Source organism: Lissotriton helveticus, chromosome 2_1, assembly GCF_964261635.1.
Source record: "Lissotriton helveticus chromosome 2_1, aLisHel1.1, whole genome shotgun sequence".
NCBI lineage: Eukaryota > Metazoa > Chordata > Amphibia > Caudata > Salamandridae > Lissotriton > Lissotriton helveticus.
Window position 1 is genome coordinate 9,213,821 of NC_136059.1, and position 22,612 is coordinate 9,236,432.

The window sequence follows — 22,612 nt, forward strand, 5'->3', positions numbered from 1 at the left end:
ATGGATTTAGGCCCAGATCTCTGTACTGGGGTGAATGTATGACATTGTTCTGCATTCTGTCCATCAACTGTGTTTTTTGCAATTGTTGTGCTCCACGGCAGGAGTCTCATGCTCAGATATCCGTCGATTGTACGCACATTGCCTGGTTTGTCTTCCTCCTATTGCCTGGCCATTGCCGTTTCCGCATGCAGCTGCGTGGAATGGTATTGTAAATGCGGTGACAGGTACACCTTTTACTTTAACTGTTGAATTGATCCAATCTGAATTTACCATAACTGCCTCAAACACAATATTCGTAGAGCTGGCGTCTAACAAGGGCTTTTGATGATACAAAGTGCATCATTGTTCACTGCTATTGTTAGCGGGCTCACAAGGACCCATATGATTTCTTTATCTGCTATTTATAGATTATGTGGCTGGTGCTATGTATCAGAGTAAAATTCCTCCACCCTATTTTTTGCCACGTACGACCAATGCTGGTGCAGACCGGGAGTGTGGACAGGAATTTTGAAGCGCGCATGGCTGCTATTAATGGTGAAGATTTGACCTATTAAAAGAAATATGCTGTGTTGCGTCATTCTTTAGGGTCTGAAAGCAGAAACATCTTAAAACATTTACCACAACAGTCCATATTGGGGGAAGGTGATGTAGTTGATGATAATATGTCCTACCAATATACAGTGTAACCGGTCTGGAAGGAATAATCCTGTAAAGTCCAAAGTCATAACTGTACAGCTTATGGGTCATCCAGGAACGACATGTTTCTCTGGCTTGGCTCAGGGTCAGAGTCCAGGCCTCCTGTCACCCGGCTGGGCTGGGTTAATTTCTTTTCCCTCCAGCAGCAGGAACTAAGACCGCTCCCCACAAGGAGAGCAACTATCCTTGATTAGTTCAGAACCTGGAGAGGAAGGAGCTGGAGGGACTGCTGTGCATCAATCATCCAGCTGTCATCCTGTACCAGGAAGATGGTCGGCCTAAGCCCTCTGAACACAGTGAGGGAGTCCAGACTCAGGAGCCAAACCATGAGGGGTCTTCTTTGAAGTTTTGCTATGGCAGGCTCTGCAGTGATGTCAGTGAGGGGTGGAGCTGAGCCCCTCAGAGCAGATGTGCCAAGTGACTCCTGGATGACACCATCTTGACGTATCTCAGAAGGCTGTGCAGAGAGGTTGAAATGGGTGAAGAGGTGATGTGGCGCCTCGGGATAGGCCAGAGGTGCATCCCTGCTGGAACCTCCTGCCTCCTACTTAAAAGATCTGGCGCAGAGGGGAGAGCTCTCTCTTGGATGTGCTGAGGCTGAACCAATGGACAGTTGGAAGACAGAACTCCCTGACTGCCATCTGGACTAAGGCCTCTGTCGCTGATTGAGCCGAGGACCCGTAGGGCACTCCCCCAGGACCAGGGACACCTATCTCCATACACCCGCACGAGGGCCAGTTGGGGGAAATACTGGGCTTCTGAAAAAAGCTGGCACAGGGAGCCAGTGAAACCAGCTCTCTGCAGAGTTTGTCACCTTTGGAGGCTAGGAGGTCTGGAAAAACTGCACCGGGTGGCTAGGGCTCGCCACCAGGAGCCAAAGACTGTCTAAATCAGCCCAAAAGGGTCCTAGATATCCCCGTTTAAAGTTTTGGTGACCTTTGGGAGCACCGCCGATTAAGCTTGTGGGGCTCCATTGCAGTTTTCAGCTCACTTTAGGGGTGAGCCAGGGCCCAGAGACTGCGTCCATGGCAGGAAAAATGCAGGGAAGTGTTGTTGTGCTTTCCCCGTGAGGAGGAAGAATATGGGTGAGTGCCATCGCAATCCCCACGATACGAGGAAGGGGCCTAGGACCCCATCCCTGGGCCACGTGAAGAAGAGGAGTAGTGCTGTGGCACCCAGTGATGTCATGAAAGGGGTCTGGGACACCACCCCTGGGTCCAGAGAAGATATGGTCTACAGGGAGTGCAGTCACACTCCCCCCCAAGAAGGTGGGGAGCAGGGACGCCATCCCTGGGCCCCGGTACAGCAAGGGAATTCATTGGAGTGCTGCCACAGCTTCCTGCGCTGTGAGCCTTCCCCGCTCCCATGCCCAGCGGGTTAGCCAGCAAGAGTGAGTGCTTTTTGGGGTTGCTCCAAGGAGCTCCGTCCACATGGGGGGCCTGCAGTAGGCTCCCCGGACTGTCTTCCAACATGGAAGGTGCTCGTGGGGTGCCTGAGCACCCCAAACGATGGGTAGCACGGCCCTGGACTGCTTTCAAAAGCAGAGCCCACTAGAAAAATCGGAGAGGCTCCCCTTGCTCAGCAGAATAACGGCTCCCATGGCTCAGCAGGAGAGCATCTCCCATGGCTCAGCAGGAGAGCGGCTCCCCTGACTCAGCAGGAGAGCGGCTCCCATGGCTCAGCAGGAGAGCGGCTCCCATGGCTCAGCAGGAGAGCATCTCCCATGGCTCAGCAGGAGAGCGGCTCCCCTGACTCAGCAGGAGAGCGGCTCCCATGGCTCAGCAGGAGAGCATCTCCCATGGCTCAGCAGGAGAGCGGCTCCCCTGACTCAGCAGGAGAGCGGCTCCCCTGACTCAGCAGGAGAGCGGCTCCCCCGGCTCAACAGGAGAGCATCTCCCATGGCTCAGCAGAACGGCTCCCATGGCTCAACAGGAGTGCGGCTCCCATGGCTCAGCAGGAGAGCGGCTCCCATGGCTCAGCAGGAGAGCGGCTTCCATGGCTCAGCAGGAGAGCGGCTCCCATGGCTCAACAGGAGACCATGGCTCAGCAGGAGAGCGGCTTCCATGGCTCAGCAGGAGAGCTGCTCCCCTTGCTCAGCAGAATAACGGCTCCCATGGCTCAGTAGGAGAGCGGCTCCCCTGGCTCAGCAGGAGAGCGGCTCCCCTGGCTCAGCAGGAGAGCGGCTCCCCTGGCTCAGCAGGAGAGCGGCTCCCCTGGCTCAGCAGGAGAGCGGCTCCTCTGGCAGGGGCGGCCTTAGGCATGTGCAAGCTGTGCACCTGCACAGTGCCACCAAACCCCAGGGGCCTCCACATCAATATATATCCTTAATGTAATAATTCGCTGAGGGTGAATACATATTTGCGTGGTGGCTCCTGGCAGGGAATTGTCGGCTTCCGGCTCTATTCCACTTCCAAACACCCTGTCCACGGTCCCCCCCTCTTCACTGGCCTCCGTGCCTGCGTTCCTCCTGGTTTCTAAACTCCGGGGGGCTCCGCCCCGCCCAGACCCCCTCTTCCCGGGCCCCCTACCTACGCTCTCTGCCCAGGGCCGCCATGAGCCTTGAGCCACCCCTGCCCCTGGCTCAGCAGGAGGGCGGCTGCTCACCTATTCGCTGCAAGCGCAGAGGAGCGCCACACGATGCCGGTCAAAGCTTGTCAGTTTTGCTCGCATTTAAAACTTAAATCCACTCATCTGTGGCATGTGGTGTGTGTGTGTATAGGCATTTATATAGCGCACTACTTACCCGTAGGGTCCCAAGGCGCTTCGACCGCTGCGAAACCCTTCCTGGCTTCCCTGAGAGATGGTCCCTTAATGGGTATCTCCAGGGTGAGACCAGGCATCCCCGGCGGTCTGGTGGGGCCGTTAGTGAAGATGAGGCAAGCTAATGCCCAGAGTTGCCGAGTGTGATCGCTGATCAGAGTGGGCACCGAGGCGAGAGAATTATCGAGTCCGCTGACCCTGGTCCAGAAACCTGCCGTGCCGGGAATCGAACCCTGGTCCCGGGCCGTCCTCTGCTCTCGGGTCTGCCGCCTCTAACCAGTGAGCCACACTACTTCACCCAAGGAGAGTGGGGTCCTCACCAAATTATCACTAAAGTGTGAGGGGAGCAGCACAGCCCCCCCCCCAAAAAGAGCCAGAGTCCCACTCTAAGTTGGGTGGAACTCAAACATTATATCCCCCCCTTGGATTTGTTTGTATTTTAGGCACCCCCAGGCTGGGTGTGCTGTACTGTATTGGGGCAAAGATTATGGTTACAATCTTGGTGACCTAAAATTGTGCAATGTGAGTTTCCATATTGTATTAACAAACTCTAAGGGCGAATTGTGGTAATTGCATGTTTGGGTAATTATAAAGGCGATGTGTCCTTTAGGGACTATGTCTGAAGTGCTTATTTTATATATTTTATGCAAACCCACTTTAGGGTTGAGTGATATAATTGCACATATTGTGAATATAAATGTAATATTTGAATTGAGTTACTCATACCAAAGTTTATGCTGAATTCACCAACCACTCCATGCATATCCCTTATTTCTGCAAATGCTTAATTTAATAATGAGACTGACAGCCACTCGTGATTAAAGTTTGCATGCTTTATTGCCATTTTTAAAATTCCCTCAGTCATGGTTATATGCAATTATTGTATTTATCCCTATGGTGAAATACTTGTTGAAATAATGAGGTTGACAGCCACTCGCTTTGGTGCCAGTATTAGGTACTCTTACTCCAAGTTACGCTCAACCCTTGCATTCAGGGACAAGATCATGTTCAGACATGTGAGTTGTGGTGCTAGACCCCCTGAGAGGGACGGGTAAGTATGTTTACGCAATGTCATCAAAAAGTTTTCCCATCAGCTTGTGTATATTTGTAAATTGCTGCATAGTATTGAGTTGTGTGTGTGTTACATGCACTTTTCCATTTTTAAAGAAAAAGCACAGACTGGACAATCATTTTTGGAGTGTTATTGTGTATCTGTGAAATGAGATCACGAGCCCACACCACCGTCCTTCAGTCGGCCTTGGGCTGCTCTGCCTCGCTACCCGGTGGGAGTCAAGCGCTTTAATGGGGTGTTTGGTTCCCAGTGAAGGACAAATGTGGACCCATTGCTTGTGCCGGCCACACAACGAATGACTCATTTTCTCACAGGTTGGGTGTGACTTCGAGGGGTCCTGGTAGAGGCTGAGGTTGGGTGGGTGGAGCTTCAGAGGGTTGTAGTGGAGGTGGATGTACAGGGAGTACAGTCCTAGTAGAGGCCGAGTTAGGTGGGTGGGGCTTCACGGGGCCCTGATGGAGGTGTATGTACAGAGGATAGTCCTGGTAGAGGCTGGGGAAGGGTGGGTGGAGGAGGACGTACCGAGAGTACTGTCCTGGTAGAGGAGGTGGTACGGTGGGTGGGGCTTCAGGGGGCCCTGATGGAGGTGGATGAGTCTGATATCTGTTGGATAGAGGCTGATCAGGACACAGCAATGAGTGATGTGCCCCTGGATTCAAGGGGCTCCTGATTGAGTAAGGGGGAACCTCAGGGTGGATGCACAGAGTACAGACGCGGAAGAGGGAGAGTAAGAGTGGGTGGGAGGATGGGAATCTCTGACTGGTACATCTATGGAGTCTGCATTTCCATCTCTACCCCAGGTGCTACTGGTTGATGAAGAGGAGGGTGAGGGTTAGCTGTCTGTGTACTCAGAACATAGATATGGAAGGGGTGTTATACGTGGATAAGACTTGGGAAGGTGGGCAGAGGCAGAGAAGGACTCACCTCTGGGTGCGATGACTTCCAACCTTCACTAACTCGGTTTGGGGGCTTTAGGGGTGAATGTCCATCGAGAACCATCCAAGGAGGTAGAGGTGGATGGCTGACGACTATGAGGAATGCGATCTGCACCTCCGTCCAGGTGTCACTGGACTCTGAGGATGGAGATGGGGTGTGCAGAGACTGCAGGGATATAAGCAGGCCCTGGGCATGGGCGAGTAGGGGTCGGCGCCCAGCTCTGGGGGCTGAAGTATCTGCACCCGCACCTCACTGGTCAGGTGCTGAGGGTGAAGAGATGGGTGTGCACAGTCTGGAGATCTCAAGGGTGGCACAGACATGAGGGGTGGATGTGGAAGATGTGTTGTGTATTGAGAAAGACACAACTGTGGCTGCTATGAAGTTGCAAACACCCCCAAGAGGTTGTTCACTGGTTGAGGATGGGAAGGACATTGGGGCAGCAAATATGAAGTTTTAAGGAAAGGTTGAAGTGACTCTGTCAAACACTGCTATAGAGGCCTCAGGATCAGACCCTAAACCCTCGGGAGGTGGCAGGACGGGTTCAGCATAGAGAGTACTGAGGCGGAGATGCCGCCATGGAGATTTGAAAGACGTTACAGATGGTGGGTTCATTGCAGAAGGGGAGGTCAGATCTATGGCTGCTCCGGACTCTACACCTCTACCTCAGAGGAGCAGTGGCTTGGGAATATCATGACACTCTGGCCAAACTCCCAACTCAGAACTTCCTCCAGCTGAGACACTGTCAGGGTCTTGACCACAAAGGGGCTGGCATTCAGCCCCAGCCGTGCCTCGGCTACCCACCCACCACCCTTGTGGACGCAGCAGTAGGCACTCCAAAAATAGCGTGGCACATTCACACGCTCCTTGATCCAAACCCCCTGCCCCGGCTCCGACCCGGATGGTACGACCCCCATGAGCACGTGTGTCTCTCTGCAAGCAGGCAGGACGTTGACCTTCAGGTAGTTCTCGTACTGGTTCCACGTGCCACTGTTCAGCTTGGACTCTTGGGGGGCCATGTTGGTGTAGGTGAAAGTGGCCACCTGGGCTTTGCTGCTGTGATGCTGGCTGGGGTTCAGGTGACCCCGCGTGTACCCAGAGTTCCTGTAGTCGTCGTTCACAGCCTGGCTTTCAGGAATCACTTCCAGGTGGTCTCGGAGGACGCTGCTCGACGGCTTCTCCATGTTGGTGCTATTGAGGTCCGAGAGCTGCAATGGAAGGAGAGAGACATCAAAGGAAGGGCATTGCTGGAGACAATGGTGGGTCTATGAGTGAAGAAGAGACAGGGCAAGGGGAGGTGGAGGTAATGTGAGGACAGCGTGCAACGTCATGACATCCAAGGAAGACTAATGCAGAAGAACGGGTACAGCGTCTGAGTTAAGAGCAGTCTGGGTACGGGTAGGTGGAGTGAAGGTGGGTCCAGCAGGCAATGCCGTGATGTCTAAGCAAGAGTAATGTGGTGGAACGCGTAGAGCGTCTGAGTAAAGGGCAGTCGGCATGAGTAGGTGCATTAAACATGAGATGTACATGCAACATCATGACGTCTAAGCAGACTAATGCAAAAGAATGCGTAGATTTCTTCTCCTCAAGAAGACCGATGCAATTAAGGGGGATCTTAGCAATTAAGGTAAAAATCTGTGCTTGGCACAGTGTGCCACCCGACTGATATTTGGCTTCTTCTGTCATTGCGTCCAGATATTTAATAGAAGTAACATTACACCTACAAGAAGCCAGGACTATTAGCGCTGTCAACGGCTGTTTGTGGCATAAAGGTGCATATAACATGGAGGTGGAGGAAATGGGGGAGGGGCGCCACTGTTGCACAGTGTGCGACCAGTGCTAGGGCCAGCCTTGCCTGGGAGTGTAAGCCCTCCCTGAAGTTTGGGTCTAGATATTAATTGATTTGCAGAGAATCACAGCATGTTAATCAGACCCGAGACTCAAAACCCATCTCCTAAGTCTGCAGCTCGAGCATTAAGCCACAACCTCTACCACAAGAGCAGAAGCATTTTCAATATTCATCTCCCCATGAATACAGATGATTAAATAAATCATGTAAATCGCTCCAATACCTTTGGGTTGAGTCAGCACTATATACAACTTGCTGCATTTCTTTTCTAAGTGCAGGGCTGACAGTTTGCCTTTTGAAGGAATTTATGTTAAATGCAGCCCATGACGGATGCTGTGAACAGGGAAGAAACTAGGGCCAAACTTCAGGGGGGCTAACACTCCCAGCTAAGGCTGGCCCTAGCACTGCTCGCACACTGTGCAGCAGTGGCGCCCCCTCCACATTTCCTCCAACTCCATGAATTCCCTCCCCGCCACTCCCCAACAATGCACCTCATCTCTCTATAGCACCTTTCTGACAAACATTTCATTTTTTAATAGCGCTGCTCCTAGTTTACTCACACTCAGTTCTGTGATCTGCATGGTACACGTTTTTTGTAGCAGGCACATTAACCCTCTGCGCTGTGCGGGTCCACGGAGAGGGAGAGAGCCGCTTCGGGGAGGTCCCTCTCTGAACCTTACACATGGGCCAGCATGTGGAGAGAGTTGCACAATAAGTGCCCAGGGACAAACCCTAAACTCTGGCCCGCCAGCAGGGATTTGCCACTCTACGTTTCAACAAAATCTCTGCCTGCCTCTGCGTAGCTGAGTTTAGCGGCGTCTACCCCTTTTATATGCCTACGATATTTTGAATGTATTGTACATTGACTACTAGAGAGAGCACCCAGATTGTAGAAACAATATACCCTGCGTGGTTTTCAGAAGGACGCAGCAGAGCTGCAATGAACGCATTTAGCTCCAGCTCGAGTGGCTAAGCGGAGATGACTTCTTGTCTCCGAAGTCCTACCCGTCTCTGAGTAGCCAGCAGGCTGCTGTCCGGCTAGCAGCGTTCCGGCTCAGCTGCCAGGGTTCATTTTCCTATCATGTATTATTTATGCAGCTGTGAGGAGCTGATTGAGAAGCCTCTTATGTGTAAGGATCGAGGGAGGGTGTTTATGAGAACATAGTCGACCCATGTCTGCCACTAACCACCCTCTCGCCAGGCCCCTGGTGATCTAGTAAACGAACGAGGCACCAGCAGGGGGTTATTCTGCACAGCATCACTGTGTGCTGAAGGGGTTAACTTTTGGTTGGTCTTGCAGTAGCCAGGCATTACAGGTGCCGCTCACCATAAACCCACCTTATCCCTCCTCCACCCACCCCCAGGGACTAAGGTACCAGCGGGGGGTCTCCATCAAAGTCTCCTTGTGTGCTGTGGGGGTTAACTCTTATCCTAAGGGTCTGAGGAAGCAGTGCTTTGCAACAATGGTCACTGTTAACCACAGACCCTCTTATCACCAGGTCCCCTGGGGTTCTAACAACTATTTGTGCACCGGCTGCCGTGTCCCCAGCCTGTCTGACGTGTGCACAGCCATAAGGGCAGGAGCATATCCGTGGAAACATTGAAGTCTTGTTTATGTGGAACTATGAGCCAACCGTCGTAAAGCACTAATCAGCCTTGTGGCCAGCTGCCCCAGAGGCTGACTGAGCTAGTGATGCTCAAGTGACGCGAGTCTAGGCTCACTGTGCTGCTATCGGGCCTTAATGTTGTCAGGTGGGGGAGAGGGGGACGGCAGTGCACTGCACACCGGAGTGGAAATAGATGGAGTGTTTGTGTGGAAACCAGTGCCCTAGGCTTGTGCTGCACCTGCCTCACCCTGCTGTGCAGAGGTTAGCTGCTATGCGGAGGTTAGCTGCTTTGCGGAGGTTAGCTGCTATGCGGAGGTTAGCTGCTATGCGGAGGTTAGCTGCTATGCGGAGGTTAGCTGCTTTGCGGAGGTCATGCTCTGCAGACTTTTTGGGAAACCGAGGTAGTGAAAACTAGGGCTCCGGTCTTGCGTTACACTTGCCTTGCTCTAGTGTGAAAGGGTTAGCTGCTGCGCAGGGTCTAGCTTTTGTGCAGGTTTTAGCTGCTGTGCTAAAGAGAGAAGGGCAGGAGTTGTGCTCGGTGGATGAGTGTGAAAAAACGGGTGGTGAAAACCTCTCTGACTCTGCTGTGCAGAGGTGACCTGCTGTGCAGAGGTGAGTCGCTGTACAGAGGCGAGCCGCTGTGCAGAGGTGAGCCGCTGTGCAGAGGTGAGCCGCTGTGCAGAGGTGAGTCGCTGTACAGAGGCGAGCCGCTGTGCAGAGGTGAGCCGCTGTGCAGAGGTGAGTCGCTGTGCAGAGGTGAGTCGCTGTGCAGAGGTGAGCCGCTCTGCAGAGGTGAGGTGCTGTGCAGAGGTGAGTCGCTGTGCAGAGGTGAGCCGCTCTGCAGAGGTGAGGTGCTGTGCAGAGGTGAGCCACTGTGCAGAGGTGAGCTGCTGTGTAGAGGTGAGCTGCTGTGCAGAGGTGACGTGCTGTGCAGAGGTGAGCCGCTGTGCAGAGGTGAGCCGCTGTGCAGAGGTGAGGTGCTGTGCAGAGGTGAGGTGCTGTGCAGAGGTGAGCTGCTGTGCAGAGGTGAGCCACTGTGCAGAGGTGAGCCGCTGTGCAGAGGTGAGCCGCTGTGCAGAGGTGAGGTGCTGTGCAGAGGTGAGGTGCTGTGCAGAGGTGAGCCACTGTGCAGAGGTGAGCTGCTGTGTAGAGGTGAGCTGCTGTGCAGAGGTGAGGTGCTGTGCAGAGGTGAGCCGCTGTGCAGAGGTGAGGTGCTGTGCAGAGGTGAGGTGCTGTGCAGAGGTGAGGTGCTGTGCAGAGGTGAGCTGCTGTGCAGAGGTGAGCCGCTGTGCAGAGGTGAGCCGCTGTGCAGAGGTGAGCCGCTGTGCAGAGGTGAGGTGCTGTGCAGAGGTGAGCCGCTGTGTAGAGGTGAGCTGCTGTGCAGAGGTGAGGTGCTGTGCAGAGGTGAGCCGCTGTGTAGAGGTGAGCCGCTGTGCAGAGGTGAGCCGCTGTGCAGAGGTGAGGTGCTGTGCAGAGGTGAGGTGCTGTGCAGAGGTGAGCTGCTGTGCAGAGGTGAGCCACTGTGCAGAGGTGAGCCGCTGTGCAGAGGTGAGCCGCTGTGCAGAGGTGAGCCGCTGTGCAGAGGTGCGCCGCTGTGCAGAGGTGAGCCGCTTTGCAGAGATGAGCTGCTCTGTAGAGGTGAGCCGCTGTGCAGAGGTGAGGTGCTGTGCAGAGGTGAGGTGCTGTGCAGAGGTGAGGTGCTGTGCAGAGGTGAGGTGCTGTGCAGAGGTGAGCCGCTGTGCAGAGGTGAGCCGCTGTGCAGAGGTGAGGAGCTGTGCAGAGGTGAGCTGCTGTGCAGTGGTGAGCCGCTGTGCAGAGGTGAGGTGCTGTGCAGAGGTGAGGTGCTGTGCAGAGAGGAGGTGCTGTGCAGAGGTGAGGTGCTGTGCAGTGATGAGCTGCTATGCAGAGGTCAGCCGCTGTGCAGTGGTGAGCCGCTGTGTAGAGGTGAGCTGCTGTGCAGAGCTGAGGTGCTGTTCAGAGGTGAGGTGCTGTGCAGAGGTGAGCCGCTGTGCAGAGGTGAGGTGCTGTGCAGAGGTGAGCTGCTGTGCAGAGGTGAGCCACTGTGCAGAGGTGAGCCGCTGTGCAGAGGTGAGGTGCTGTGCAGAGGTGAGGTGCTGTGCAGAGGTGAGGTGCTGTGCAGAGGTGAGCCACTGTGCAGAGGTGAGCTGCTGTGTAGAGGTGAGCTGCTGTGCAGAGGTGAGGTGCTGTGCAGAGGTGAGCCGCTGTGCAGAGGTGAGGTGCTGTGCAGAGGTGAGGTGCTGTGCAGAGGTGAGGTGCTGTGCAGAGGTGAGCTGCTGTGCAGAGGTGAGCCGCTGTGCAGAGGTGAGCTGCTGTGCAGAGGTGAGCCGCTGTGCAGAGGTGAGGTGCTGTGCAGAGGTGAGCCGCTGTGTAGAGGTGAGCTGCTGTGCAGAGGTGAGGTGCTGTGCAGAGGTGAGCCGCTGTGTAGAGGTGAGCCGCTGTGCAGAGGTGAGCCGCTGTGCAGAGGTGAGGTGCTGTGCAGAGATGAGGTGCTGTGCAGAGGTGAGCTGCTGTGCAGAGGTGAGCCACTGTGCAGAGGTGAGCCGCTGTGCAGAGGTGAGCCGCTGTGCAGAGGTGAGCCGCTGTGCAGAGGTGCGCCGCTGTGCAGAGGTGAGCCGCTTTGCAGAGATGAGCTGCTCTGTAGAGGTGAGCCGCTGTGCAGAGGTGAGGTGCTGTGCAGAGGTGAGGTGCTGTGCAGAGGTGAGGTGCTGTGCAGAGGTGAGGTGCTGTGCAGAGGTGAGGTGCTGTGCAGAGGTGAGCCGCTGTGCAGAGGTGAGGAGCTGTGCAGAGGTGAGCTGCTGTGCAGTGGTGAGCCGCTGTGCAGAGGTGAGGTGCTGTGCAGAGGTGAGGTGCTGTGCAGAGAGGAGGTGCTGTGCAGAGGTGAGGTGCTGTGCAGTGATGAGCTGCTATGCAGAGGTCAGCCGCTGTGCAGTGGTGAGCCGCTGTGTAGAGGTGAGCTGCTGTGCAGAGCTGAGGTGCTGTTCAGAGGTGAGGTGCTGTGCAGAGGTGAGGTGCTGTGCAGAGGTGAGCTGCTGTGTAGAGGTGAGCTGCTGTGCAGAGGTGAGCTGCTGTGCAGAGGTGAGCCGCTGTGTAGAGGTGAGCTGCTGTGTAGAGGTGAGGTGCTGTGCAGAGGTGAGGTGCTGTGCAGAGGTGAGCCACTGTGCAGAGGTGAGCTGCTGTGTAGAGGTGAGCTGCTGTGCAGAGGTGAGGTGCTGTGCAGAGGTGAGGTGCTGTGCAGAGGTGAGCCGCTGTGCAGAGGTGAGCTGCTCTGCAGAGGTGAGCCGCTGTGCAGAGGTGAGCTGCTGTGTAGAGGTGAGCCGCTGTGCAGAGGTGAGCCGCTGTGTAGAGGTGAGCTGCTGTGCAGAGTTGAGGTGCTGTGCAGAGGTGAGCCACTGTGTGGAGGTGAGCTGCTCTGTAGAGGTGAGCCGCTGTGCAGAGGTGAGCCGCTGTGTAGAGGTGAGCTGCTGTGCAGAGGTGAGGTGCTGTGCAGAGGTGAGCCGCTGTGTAGAGGTGAGCCGCTGTGCAGAGGTGAGCCGCTGTGTAGAGGTGAGCCGCTGTGCAGAGGTGAGCCGCCGTGCAGAGGTGAGCTGCTCTGTAGAGGTGAGCTGCTGTGCAGAGGTGAGGTGCTGTTCAGAGGTGAGGTGCTGTGCAGAGGTAAGGTGCTGTGCAGAGGTGAGCTGCTGTGTAGAGGTGAGCCGCTGTGCAGAGGTGAGCCGCTGTGTAGAGGTGAGCTGCTGTGTAGAGGTGAGCTGCTGTGCAGAGGTGAGGTGCTGTGCAGAGGTGAGCCGCTGTGCAGAGGTGAGCCGCTGTGCAGAGGTGAGGTGCTGTGCAGAGGTGAGCTGCTGTGCAGAGGTGAGCCACTGTGCAGAGGTGAGCCACTGTGCAGAGGTGAGCCGCTGTGCAGAGGTGAGCCGCTGTGCAGAGGTGAGGTGCTGTGCAGAGGTGAGGTGCTGTGCAGAGGTGAGCCGCTGTGCAGAGGTGAGCCGCTGTGTAGAGGTGAGCTGCTGTGCAGAGGTGAGGTGCTGTGCAGAGGTGAGGTGCTGTGCAGAGGTGAGCTGCTGTGTAGAGGTGAGCCGCTGTGCAGAGGTGAGCCGCTGTGCAGAGGTGAGGTGCTGTGCAGAGGTGAGGTGCTGTGCAGAGGTGAGGTGCTGTGCAGAGGTGAGCCGCTGTGCAGAGGTGAGCCGCTGTGTAGAGGAGAGCTGCTGTGCAGAGGTGAGGTGCTGTGCAGAGGTGAGCCACTGTGTGGAGGTGAGCTGCTGTGCAGAGGTGAGCCGCTGTGCAGAGGTGAGCCGCTGTGCAGAGGTGAGCCGCTGTGCAGAGGTGAGCCGCTGTGCAGAGGTGAGCCGCCGTGCAGAGGTGAGCTGCTCTGTAGAGGTGAGCTGCTGTGCAGAGGTGAGGTGCTGTTCAGAGGTGACGTGCTGTGCAGAGGTGAGGTGCTGTTCAGAGGTGAGGTGCTGTGCAGAGGTGAGGTGCTGTGTAGAGGTGAGCTGCTGTGCAGAGGTGAGCTGCTGTGCAGAGGTGAGCCGCTGTGTAGAGGTGAGCCGCTGTGCAGAGGTGAGCCGCTGTGTAGAGGTGAGCTGCTCTGCAGAGGTGAGGTGCTGTTCAGAGGTGAGGTGCTGTTCAGAGGTGAGCCGCTGTGCAGAGGTGAGCCGCTGTGCAGAGGTGAGGTGCTGTTCAGAGGTGAGGTGCTGTGCAGAGGTGAGGTGCTGTGCAGAGGTGAGCTGCTGTGCAGAGGTGAGGTGCTGTGCAGAGGTGAGCCGCTGTGCAGAGGTGAGCCGCTGTGCAGAGGTGAGCCGCTGTGCAGAGGTGAGCCGCCGTGCAGAGGTGAGCTGCTCTGTAGAGGTGAGCTGCTGTGCAGAGGTGAGGTGCTGTTCAGAGGTGAGGTGCTGTGCAGAGGTGAGGTGCTGTTCAGAGGTGAGCCGCTGTGCAGAGGTGAGCCGCTGTGCAGAGGTGAGCTGCTGTGTAGAGGTGAGCTGCTGTGCAGAGGTGAGCCGCTGTGCAGAGGTGAGCTGCTGTGTAGAGGTGAGCTGCTGTGCAGAGGTGAGCCGCTGTGTAGAGGTGAGCTGCTCTGCAGAGGTGAGGTGCTGTGCAGAGGTGAGCTGCTGTGTAGAGGTGAGCCGCTGTGCAGTGGTGAGCTGCTATGCTGGTTTTACCCGCTGTGCTAATGGGACCAGGTTGCTAATAGTGCTCTGTAGGCTTGTGTGGAAACAGAGGTAGTGGAAAGTAGTGCTCCGGCCCTTCGCTGCACCTGCCCCACTCTACTGTGCAGTGCATGTGATGGCTGCTCTGCAGGAGTTAGCTGCTGTGCACCAATCATGCTCTGCAGACTTGTGTCAAGTTGTGTGGAAACAGAGGTAGTGAAAATGAGTGCTCAGCCTTGTTCTCCGCCTGCCTCGCTTTGCTGTGCACGAGTTAGTTGCTGTGCCGTGGGGACCAGGCCGCTGGTCGTGCTCCCAGACGAGCGTGGAAATAATGGAGTGTTTGTGTGTCAAAGGAGAGGCGCCCAATAACCAACCACTGACCTCCTGCCCCAGCCCTTCCAGTGACCCAGGGTTGCACCTCCATGCTGTGCTACCGAAGGGGTTAATATTGAAGCCCTTTTCAGCCCTATGGGCATTGCAGCGAGTTTAAAAGCATAACGTGTGTTTCAGGATCCGGGATCATCTGAAGCTCTGGGGGCATATCATCGAGGAAGAGCAGTAAACATCGCTAAGCACACTTAGCGTAATTCTGTTTATCGCCGTCTAACGCTGAATTACATCGCCGTGTCAGCAGCGTATTATCAACGCTTTGCAAACTGGCGATGTAATTCCAGCGATAGACTGCGAGAAAAGGAAACATCGTCTGAAATCCAGCGATGATAATGGAGATGCTTGCTGATAGGGGAGTGTGGTCGTAACATGGCGATCCACCTCCCATTATCAGCATAGCTAAGTAGAAGAAAAAGCAGGCGTACAATTCATGTGATAACCGCGGTTAGCACGTTTTTTACATCGCTGGGGCCACATTGTTGATAGTGCGAAGGTCTGTCTGCCACCTAAATCATGCAGACATTGTGAGGAACGCCCATTTTGCATGTCATTAGCGATAATAATCGCTGACATGCAAAATGAAGAGAAAACGGCTAATGCGTCAAGGAAACAAACGATAGCGTGTCCTTGAAAATAGAGAGATGTTTATTTCGCCTCTTTTCTGCCGAAAAAAGGGCTTGTAAATCTGCCCCACATCCGCCCTCTAGTTAGAAAAGAAGTGCATCAAGTTTAAAAGCGCGAACGCGTGCTTTCAGATGCTCGTTTGTAGACTTGCTGCATTTCTTTTCTATTTTTTAACTTAAGGGGAAGACCACCCTCAGACTGACAGGCGTAAGAATGTCTTAGCAAGAGTAATGCAGGAAAACGTGAAGAGCATCTGAGCAAAGAGCAGCCAGGACACGGGTGTCTGATGTGACACTGTGAGGGAACAGAGCAGCCAGGACACGGCTGTCTGATGTGACACTGTGAGGGAACAGAGCAGCCAGGACAGGGCTGTCTGATGTGACACTGTGAGGGAACAGAGCAGCCAGGACACGGCTGTCTGATGTGACACTGTGAGGGAACAGAGCAGCCAGGACACGGCTGTCTGATGTGACACTGTGAGGGAACAGAGCAGCCAGGACACGGCTGTCTGATGTGACACTGTGAGGGAACAGAGCAGCCAGGACACGGCTGCCTGATGTGACACTGTGAGGGAACAGAGCAGCCAGGACACGGCTGCCTGATGTGACACTGTGAGGCAAAGAGCAGTCAGGACACGGCTGTCTGATGTGACACTGTGAGGGAACAGAGCAGCCAGGACACGGCTGCCTGATGTGACACTGTGAGGGAACAGAGCAGCCAGGACAGGGCTGTCTGATGTGACACTGTGAGGGAACAGAGCAGCCAGGACACGGCTGTCTGATGTGACACTGTGAGGGAACAGAGCAGTCAGGACATGGCTGTCTGATGTGACACTGTGAGGGAACAGAGCAGCCAGGACACGGCTGTCTGATGTGACACTATGAAGGAACAGAGCAGCCAGGACACGGCTGCCTGATGTGACACTGAGAGGGAACGGAGCAGTCAGGACACGGCTGTCTGATGTGACACTGTGAGGGAACGGAGCAGTCAGGACACGGCTGTCTGATGTGACACTCTGAGGGAACAGAGCAGCCAGGACATGGCTGCCTGATGTGACACTGTGAGGGAACAGAGCAGACAGGACACGGCTGTCTGTTGTGACACTGTGAGGCAAAGAGCAGCCAGGACACGGCTGTCTGATGTAACACTTTAAGGGAACAGAGCAGCCAGGACACGGCTGTCTGATGTGACACTGTGAGGGAACAGAGCAGTCAGGACACGGGTGTCTGATGTGACACTGTGAGGGAACAGAGCAGCCAGGACACGGCTGTCTTATGTGACACTGTGAGGGAACAGAGCAGCCAGGACACGGCTGTCTGATGTGACACTTTAAGGGAACAGAGCAGCCAGGACAGGGCTGTCTGATGTGACACTGTGAGGCAAAGAGCAGCCAGGACACGGCTGTCTGATGTAACACTTTAAGGGAACAGAGCAGCCAGGACACGGCTGCCTGATGTGACACTGTGAGGGAACAGAGCAGCCAGGACACGGCTGTCTGATGTGACACTGTGAAGGAACAGAGCAGCCAGGACACGGCTGCCTGATGTGACACTGAGAGGGAACGGAGCAGTCAGGACACGGCTGTCTGATGTGACACTGTGAGGGAACAGAGCAGCCAGGACACGGCTGTCTGATGTGACACTGTGAGGGAACAGAGCAGTCAGGACACGGCTGCCTGATGTGACACTGTGAGGGAACAGAGCAGCCAGGACACGGCTGTCTGATGTGACACTGTGAGGGAACAGAGCAGCCAGGACACGGCTGCCTGATGTGACACTGTGAGGGAACAGAGCAGCCAGGACACGGCTGCCTGATGTGACACTGAGAGGGAACGGAGCAGTCAGGACACGGCTGTCTGATGTGACACTGTGAGGGAACAGAGCAGCCAGGACACGGCTGTCTGATGTGACACTGTGAGGGAACAGAGCAGTCAGGACACGGCTGCCTGATGTGACACTGTGAGGGAACAGAGCAGCCAGGACACGGCTGTCTGATGTGACACTGTGAGGGAACAGAGCAGCCAGGACACGGCTGTCTGATGTGACACTGTGAAGGAACAGAGCAGCCAGGACACGGCTGCCTGATGTGACACTGAGAGGGAACGGAGCAGTCAGGACACGGCTGTCTGATGTGACACTGTGAGGGAACAGAGCAGCCAGGACATGGCTGCCTGATGTGACACTGTGAGGGAACAGAGCAGCCAGGACACGGCTGTCTGATGTGACACTGTGAGGCAAAGAGCAGCCAGGACACGGCTGTCTGATGTAACACTTTAAGGGAACAGAGCAGCCAGGACACGGCTGTCTGATGTGACACTGTGAGGGAACAGAGCAGTCAGGACACGGGTGTCTGATGTGACACTGTGAGGGAACAGAGCAGCCAGGACACGGCTGTCTGATGTGACACTGTGAGGGAACAGAGCAGCCAGGACACGGCTGTCTGATGTGACACTTTAAGGGAACAGAGCAGCCAGGACAGGGCTGTCTGATGTGACACTGTGAGGGAACAGAGCAGCCAGGACACGGCTGTCTGATGTGACACTGTGAGGGAACAGAGCAGCCAGGACACGGCTGTCTGATGTGACACTGTGAGGGAACAGAGCAGCCAGGACACGGCTGTCTGATGTGACACTGTGAGGCAAAGAGCAGCCAGGACACGGCTGTCTGATGTAACACTTTAAGGGAACAGAGCAGCCAGGACACGGCTGTCTGATGTGACACTGTGAGGGAACAGACCAGTCAGGACACGGGTGTCTGATGTGACACTGTGAGGGAACAGAGCAGCCAGGACACGGCTGTCTGATGTGACACTGTGAGGGAACAGAGCAGCCAGGACACGGCTGTCTGATGTGACACTTTAAGGGAACAGAGCAGCCAGGACAGGGCTGTCTGATGTGACACTGTGAGGGAACAGAGCAGCCAGGACACGGCTGTCTGATGTGACACTGTGAGGGAACAGAGCAGCCAGGACACGGCTGTCTGATGTGACACTGTGAGGGAACAGAGCAGCCAGGACACGGCTGTCTGATGTAACACTTTAAGGGAACAGAGCAGCCAGGACACGGCTGTCTGATGTGACACTGTGAAGGAACAGAGCAGTCAGGACAGGGCTGTCTGATGTGACACTGTGAGGCAAAGAGCAGCCAGGACACGGCTGTCTGATGTGACACTTTAAGGGAACAGAGCAGCGAGGACACGGCTGTCTGATGTGACACTTTAAGGGAACAGAGCAGCCAGGACACGGCTGTCTGATGTGACACTGTGAGGGAACAGAGCAGTCAGGACACGTCTGTCTAATGTGACACTGTGAGGGAACAGAGCAGCCAGGACACAGCTGTCTGATGTGACACTTTAAGGGAACAGAGCAGCCAGGACAGGGCTGTCTGATGTGACACTGTGAGGCAAAGAGCAGCCAGGACACGGCTGTCTGATGTAACACTTTAAGGGAACAGAGCAGCCAGGACACAGCTGTCTGATGTGACACTGTGAGGGAACAGCGCAGTCAGGACACGGCTGTCTAATGTGACACTGTGAAGGAACAGAGCAGTCAGGACAGGGCTGTCTGATGTGACACTGTGAGGCAAAGAGCAGCCAGGACACGGCTGTCTGATGTGACACTTTAAGGGAACAGAGCAGCGAGGACACGGCTGTCTGATGTGACACTTTAAGGGAACAGAGCAGCGAGGACACGGCTGTCTGATGTGACACTTTAAGGGAACAGAGCAGCGAGGACACGGCTGTCTGATGTGACACTTTAAGGGAACAGAGCAGCCAGGACACGGCTGTCTGATGTGACACTGTGAGGGAACAGAGCAGTCAGGACACGGCTGTCTGATGTGACACTGTGAGGGAACAGAGCAGTCAGGACACGGCTGTCTGATGTGACACTGTGAGGGAACAGAGCAGCCAGGACACGGCTGTCTGATGTGACACTGTGAGGCAAAGAGCAGCCAGGACAGGGCTGTCTGATGTGACACTGTGAGGCAAAGAGCAGTCAGGACACGGCTGTCTGATGTGACACTTTAAGGGAACAGAGCAGCCAGGACACGGCTGTCTGATGTGACACTGTGAGGGAACAGAGCAGCCAGGACACGGCTGCCTGATGTGACACTTTAAGGGAACAGAGTAGCCAGGACACGGCTGCCTGATGTGACACTGTGAGGGAACAGAGCAGCCAGGACACGGCTGTCTGATGTGACACTGTGAGGGAACAGAGCAGTCAGGACACGGCTGTCTGATGTGACACTGTGAGGGAACAGAGCAGTCAGGACACGGCTGTCTGATATGACACTGTGAGGGAACAGAGCAGCCAGGACACGGCTGTCTAATGTGACACTGTGAGGGAACAGAGCAGCCAGGACACGGCTGTCTGATGTGACACTGTGAGGGAACAGAGCAGTCAGGACACGGCTGCCTGATGTGACACTGTGAGGGAACAGAGCAGCCAGGACACGGCTGTCTGATGTGACACTGTGAGGGAACAGAGCAGCCAGGACACGGCTGCCTGATGTGACACTGTGAGGGAACAGAGCAGCCAGGACACGGCTGCCTGATGTGACACTGAGAGGGAACGGAGCAGTCAGGACACGGCTGTCTGATGTGACACTCTGAGGTAACAGAGCAGCCAGGACATGGCTGCCTGATGTGACACTGTGAAGGAACAGAGCAGCCAGGACACGGCTGCCTGATGTGACACTGAGAGGGAACGGAGCAGTCAGGACACGGCTGTCTGATGTGACACTGTGAGGGAACAGAGCACCCAGGAGACGGCTGCCTGATGTGACACTGTGAGGGAACAGAGCAGCCAGGACACGGCTGTCTGATGTGACACTGTGAGGGAACAGAGCAGCCAGGACACGGCTGCCTGATGTGACACTGTGAAGGAACAGAGCAGCCAGGACACGGCTGTCTGATGTGACACTGTGAGGGAACAGAGCAGTCAGGACACGGCTGTCTGATGTGACACTGTGAGGGAACAGAGCAGTCAGGACACGGCTGTCTGATGTGACACTGTGAGGGAACAGAGCAGCCAGGACACGGCTGTCTGATGTGACACTGTGAGGGAACAGAGCAGCCAGGACATGGCTGTCTGATGTGACACTGTGAAGGAACAGAGCAGCCAGGACACGGCTGCCTGATGTGACACTGAGAGGGAACGGAGCAGTCAGGACACGGCTGTCTGATGTGACACTGTGAGGGAACAGAGCACCCAGGAGACGGCTGCCTGATGTGACACTGTGAGGGAACAGAGCAGCCAGGACACGGCTGTCTGATGTGACACTGTGAGGGAACAGAGCAGCCAGGACACGGCTGCCTGATGTGACACTGTGAAGGAACAGAGCAGCCAGGACACGGCTGTCTGATGTGACACTGTGAGGGAACAGAGCAGTCAGGACACGGCTGTCTGATGTGACACTGTGAGGGAACAGAGCAGTCAGGACACGGCTGTCTGATGTGACACTGTGAGGGAACAGAGCAGCCAGGACACGGCTGTCTGATGTGACACTGTGAGGGAACAGAGCAGCCAGGACATGGCTGTCTGATGTGACACTGTGAAGGAACAGAGCAGCCAGGACACGGCTGCCTGATGTGACACTGAGAGGGAACGGAGCAGTCAGGACACGGCTGTCTGATGTGACACTGTGAGGGAACAGAGCACCCAGGAGACGGCTGCCTGATGTGACACTGTGAGGGAACAGAGCAGCCAGGACACGGCTGTCTGATGTGACACTGTGAGGGAACAGAGCAGCCAGGACACGGCTGTCTGATGTGACACTGTGAGGGAACAGAGCAGCCAGGACACGGCTGTCTGATGTGACACTGTGAGGGAACAGAGCAGCCAGGACACGGCTGTCTGATGTGACACTGTGAGGGAACAGAGCACCCAGGACACGGCTGTCTGATGTGACACTGTGAGGGAACAGAGCAGCCAGGACACGGCTGTCTGATGTGACACTGTGAGGGAACAGAGCAGCCAGGACAGGGCTGTCTGATGTGACACTGTGAGGGAACAGAGCAGCCAGGACACGGCTGCCTGATGTGACACTGTGAGGGAACAGAGCAGCCAGGACACGGCTGTCTGATGCATGTGACACTGTGAGGGAACAGAGCAGCCAGGACAGGGCTGTCTGATGTGACACTGTGAGGGAACAGAGCAGCCAAGACACGGCTGCCTGATGTGACACTGTGAGGGAACAGAGCAGCCAGGACACGGCTGTCTGATGCATGTGACACTGTGAGGGAACAGAGCAGCCAGGACACGGGTGTCTGATGTGACACTGTGAGGGAACAGAGCAGCCAGGACACGGCTGCCTGATGTGACACTGTGAGGGAACAGAGCAGCCAGGACAGGGCTGTCTGATGTGACACTGTGAGGGAACAGAGCAGCCAGGACACGGCTGTCTGATGTGACACTGTGAGGGAACAGAGCAGTCAGGACACGGCTGTCTGATGTGACACTGTGAGGGAACAGAGCAGCCAGGACACGGCTGTCTGATGTGACACTATGAAGGAACAGAGCAGCCAGGACACGGCTGCCTGATGTGACACTGAGAGGGAACGGAGCAGTCAGGACACGGCTGTCTGATGTGACACTGTGAGGGAACAGAGCAGCCAGGACACGGCTGTCTGATGTGACACTGTGAGGGAACGGAGCAGTCAGGACACGGCTGTCTGATGTGACACTCTGAGGGAACAGAGCAGCCAGGACATGGCTGCCTGATGTGACACTGTGAGGGAACAGAGCAGACAGGACACGGCTGTCTGTTGTGACACTGTGAGGCAAAGAGCAGCCAGGACACGGCTGTCTGATGTAACACTTTAAGGGAACAGAGCAGCCAGGACACGGCTGTCTGATGTGACACTGTGAGGGAACAGAGCAGTCAGGACACGGGTGTCTGATGTGACACTGTGAGGGAACAGAGCAGCCAGGACACGGCTGTCTTATGTGACACTGTGAGGGAACAGAGCAGCCAGGACACGGCTGTCTGATGTGACACTTTAAGGGAACAGAGCAGCCAGGACAGGGCTGTCTGATGTGACACTGTGAGGCAAAGAGCAGCCAGGACACGGCTGTCTGATGTAACACTTTAAGGGAACAGAGCAGCCAGGACACGGCTGCCTGATGTGACACTGTGAGGGAACAGAGCAGCCAGGACACGGCTGTCTGATGTGACACTGTGAAGGAACAGAGCAGCCAGGACACGGCTGCCTGATGTGACACTGAGAGGGAACGGAGCAGTCAGGACACGGCTGTCTGATGTGACACTGTGAGGGAACAGAGCAGCCAGGACACGGCTGTCTGATGTGACACTGTGAGGGAACAGAGCAGTCAGGACACGGCTGCCTGATGTGACACTGTGAGGGAACAGAGCAGCCAGGACACGGCTGTCTGATGTGACACTGTGAGGGAACAGAGCAGCCAGGACACGGCTGCCTGATGTGACACTGTGAGGGAACAGAGCAGCCAGGATACGGCTGCCTGATGTGACACTGAGAGGGAACGGAGCAGTCAGGACACGGCT

The 22,612-nt window shown here is 55.6% G+C and overlaps 1 protein-coding gene across 1 annotated transcript in view; it reads right to left on the reverse strand.

Moving 5' to 3' along the window:
- Positions 1 to 5,498: 5,498 nt before the first annotated feature.
- LOC144819177 (endonuclease domain-containing 1 protein-like) overlaps positions 5,499 to 22,612 on the reverse strand; it is a 31,741-nt gene continuing 14,627 nt past the window's right edge. Inside the window, exon 2 of the mRNA XM_078677149.1 lies at positions 5,499 to 6,669. Coding sequence (XP_078533275.1) covers positions 6,115 to 6,669 — 555 coding nt within the window. The 3' untranslated portion in view covers positions 5,499 to 6,114. The remainder of the gene's footprint in view (positions 6,670 to 22,612) is intronic.